General features: G+C 38.5%; 1 protein-coding gene across 3 annotated transcripts; it reads left to right on the top strand.

Annotated features, from left to right (window-relative positions):
• The first annotated feature begins 347 nt into the window (after nt 1-347).
• On the top strand, nt 348-3,705 carry LOC111377111 (putative glycerol-3-phosphate transporter 1). Of its 3 annotated transcripts, XM_023000165.1 has the most exons (4): nt 348-493; nt 601-705; nt 1,603-2,689; nt 2,773-3,705. In XM_023000165.1, exons 3-4 carry the CDS (start codon nt 1,684-1,686, stop codon nt 3,309-3,311), a joined length of 1,545 nt encoding a protein of 514 aa, XP_022855933.1. In that variant the 5' UTR covers nt 348-493; nt 601-705; nt 1,603-1,683; the 3' UTR covers nt 3,312-3,705. The 3 variants fall into 3 exon arrangements, with proteins under 3 accessions (XP_022855933.1, XP_022855934.1, XP_022855932.1); XM_023000166.1 differs by lacking the exon at nt 601-705 and having other exon boundaries at nt 1,610-2,689; XM_023000164.1 differs by lacking the exon at nt 601-705.
• The last annotated feature ends 215 nt before the right edge of the window (nt 3,706-3,920 follow it).

Here is a 3,920-nt window from a genome sequence, read left to right as displayed (position 1 = left end):
ATTAAAAATCTAATTTTAATCTCTAGAACTAAGTGTTTTTTTTTTTTTGGAAGGTATCATAAAAAATGAAAAACAAATTTTTTGAAGATTGCATTATTAAAAAATGGGAAAAGGTTAGATACCACGTGCTACATTATTTTATCGGAATTATACAAAATTGAAAATAAGTTTGAAAAAAAAAATCAAATAAATTGTACCAAACAAAGCTACGTGGGTAGATATGTCATTCCGAGGTCACTAGTCATAAAAATGAAAAAGGTCGAGAAAATGTAACAAGGGCAATTCCGGTATTTCAAAAACCGTTCTCTTATAACAAACGGCTTTAAATGGTAATCTCCTTAGCTTTGCCTCTCTCAAGTCTCAACGAGAAAGAGGAGAGACGATTTTTGTCATTCCAAGCAACTGAAAAAACTCGTTTATAGTAGCCTAGAGCGAGAAGCAGAAATCCTTTTAGAGAGAGAAACCGACGACGCTGTGAGCTCCATCCTGAAGCGTAAGTATTTTCACACACAATCTGTTTATATTGGAAATTTTAATAATTTATCTTCATTTCTCTGCATATCTCTCTTGTTCTTGAACCCATAATTTCCCGATTCACAGCAATTGGTGATGGTCTTCTCTGCAATCTGTTTTGCTTTGCACATGTACAACAATTCCCGTTGTTGATGCATTGGAGATTCTCTGAGAAGCTTTGAACAATTCGAAGTAAAAAATTTTGGGTTCACATTTGCAGCTTTATTCCTTAGATTGTCTTAATCGTATTTGATTAATATAATGAAACCATAATCTTCTTTCAATGAGCTCAATATGACATTTTTTATTTTTTATTTTTCAGTTTTATGCATTCGTTACATACATCTGAAACAGTGGATGAGTTGTTAATGTTTTAGAGAGAAGACAATATAAGAACAATAATTTCTTGGTATAATTTGATGTTTTTGATGTAGTGGTTAATTTTAAGCTAAATTATTCAAGTAATCTATTTAATAAGGATCAGAAACTGTGATTATAAATTTTTTTGGTTTCCATTATAAAACCAATAAATTTCCATTCTGATTAGTCTCCATAAAATAAATTAAATTACAAAGGCCCGACTCTCGATTTTGTTGTATTTGGATCCATCTTTCGTTAATCAGTAGTCTATTATATTCAAGAGAATAATAGTATTCTTTTGTTTAATGTTGGTGGAGTTGGAGGGTGAAAATAGATTCTGGCATGTCCGACGTGTTAAGATTATCCAACATTGGTTATCGAATAGGTTGGTGGTCAGTTTACATATGTGAGTGAAAGCTTCACTTGAGCTAGCTTTTGGCTTGAGAAGGCCAAAAACCATCCAACACTATCGATTCTCTGCCCAACAGTCCACGGGATACACGGGTTTGGTCCCATCCAGGCCTGATGTGTGAGAGGGAGATTGTTGAGGTTATTCCACGTCAGTTGTGGAAAGAGTTGGTGGTGAGTTTATAAGTGAGAGGAAAAGTCTTACCTCATGAGCTTGGGGTTAGAAAGGCCTAAAACCACCCAACATGTTTTGTCTTGTTTCTGAACTTTGTACAAGTTTCTACGTTGTTCAAGATTTCTAATGTTCAGTTATTTTTCCAGGTTTCAGGTTTCGTGCTCTGGTAATAGAAGGTGGTTTTGAATTTCCTTTCAAGAAAATCTAAACACAAAAAGAAGCCTTCGATGGGTTCAATTGCAGAACCAGTCCAAGAAATAACAGTCAGCAAGCCCCCAGGAATTCGATTTGTAGAGTACATAAAAAGATCAGCTATTTCTTACCGAACGTATCAAGCCATTGTCCTAATAGTAACATTTTTCGCGTACACAGCCTACCATGCTACGCGAAAAACTACCAGCATTGTGAAAAGTGCACTCGATCCCCAATCACCAGATGAGAACTTGAAATCCCCCTTCTCATGGAGAAGGGCTTATGCACACAAGCCATTGGAAAACAGTAGAAATTCACGGGTGCTTGGAGCCGGTTGGGAACCATTTAATGGTTCCGAAGGTACATCATTGCTCGGGGAACTTGATGTGGGCTTCCTTTTTGTTTATGCAATTGGAATGTTCTTCTCTGGGCACGCAGGCGATCGGATAGATCTTAGACAATTTCTGACTATAGGAATGGTGGGAACTGGTTTATTCACTGCTTTATTTGGAGTTGGGTATTGGGCGAATGTCCATATCTTCTATTACTACTTAACAGTCCAAATTCTTGCTGGATTATTCCAATCGACTGGTTGGCCTTCTGTAGTTGCAGTCGTAGGTAATTGGTTTGGCAAGAAGAAGCGAGGACTTATAATGGGTATTTGGAATGCTCACACATCGATTGGGAATATTACGGGGTCTGTGGTTGCTTCTATGTTGTTGAAAAATGGATGGGGTTGGTCCATGGTTGTTCCCGGTCTAGGTATAACTTTTATTGGGATAGTTGTATTTCTTTTGTTGCCAGTGAGTCCTGAATCCGTTGGAGCTAAAGTAGACGAAGATGATCTCCCCTCTCCCAAAAAACTATGGGAAGAAGTGAGAGAACCTCTGTTGAAACCAGAGGTCGAAGAGGAGTCAGCTGTTGGGTTTTTAGAAGCATGGAGAATTCCCGGGGTTGCTCCTTTTGCTCTCTGCCTTTTCTTTGCTAAGTTGGTGGCCTACACATTCCTCTACTGGCTTCCTTTCTACATTAGCCACACAGGTACATAAATTTCTCCAATTCAACTGTTTAAAATTTATTGATTATCCGCTTAAATTTCACTGTCTTCCGTATTCATGATGCAGCTATCGAGGGAAGGTATGTGTCTAACGAGGAATCTGGGACTTTATCTACATTGTTTGATGTTGGAGGAGTGGTTGGAGGGATCCTAGCAGGCCACATTTCTGATCGGTTAGATGCACGGGCCATTACAGCCGCAAGTTTCATGTACTGTGCAATTCCAGCTCTCTATTTCTACAGAAGCTACGGACACGTTTCCATGACCGTAAATATCATTCTCATGTTGATCACTGGCATGTTTGTGAATGGACCATATGCTCTTATAACAACTGCAGTTTCGGCCGACCTGGGAACACACAGCTCGTTAAGAGGGAATTCCAGGGCCCTAGCCACAGTCACGGCTATTATAGATGGGACGGGTTCCATTGGGGCCGCCTTGGGTCCACTGCTAACGGGATACATTTCCACCAAGAGCTGGAGTGCAGTATTCACAATGTTGATGGTATCAGCTCTAATAGCTGGCTTACTTCTAACAAGACTCGTTGTGGCCGAGGTGGCTGCAAAGATCCACTCGAATAGGTCAAGGCCTTCTACACTTGTATGAATTCGAGATTCTTTTTTCCGCGTGATACTCTGTCTCAAGTTAATATCCCAAGAGATTATGGACGAAGAGAATATGGGATCGAATAGGAGAAGGTGTTTTACACAATTTGAAATTTGAAATTAAGGAAAGAGTGGCACTTCCCTTGAAAGTACATTTTGTGCAGATTCTTGTTTGCATTCAACCTGTAAAAGCCAGAATATCATTTGTAACCTTCTCATTTGTTGTATATAGAAGCAGCTTATGGAACAACAATTTCTTAATACAGCTAGAGAATGATGTCTTTCTCAATTATTGAGAACCCATAAGTGGATCTTTTGATGCCTCTGACGGTCGTTTTACAATTTCAACTTGTACTTTTCTCACCAATACGAAAGCAGTAGAAATTGTTTATTTATTTTTCTTCTTTTCAATTGAACACACCATGCTTTATTCCCGAACTAGGTGACAGTTTTGGGCAGGGCCACTGCTTTAATTATTTGAGTGTGTTTATCCACCCATTTTTAAATATAATGCGTTTCCACACAAATTTTGTGACAATTTCGAATTGACTGTCTTATATTTATACGTTAAAGACGTGTATGCTTGTGTAAGCATAGTAGCCACTAGTTT

Source organism: Olea europaea, unplaced genomic scaffold, assembly GCF_002742605.1.
Source record: "Olea europaea var. sylvestris unplaced genomic scaffold, O_europaea_v1 scaffold1606, whole genome shotgun sequence".
Taxonomy (NCBI): domain Eukaryota; kingdom Viridiplantae; phylum Streptophyta; class Magnoliopsida; order Lamiales; family Oleaceae; genus Olea; species Olea europaea.
Note: the sequence above shows the minus strand (reverse complement) of the source record. Positions and strands in the feature narration are given on the sequence as shown.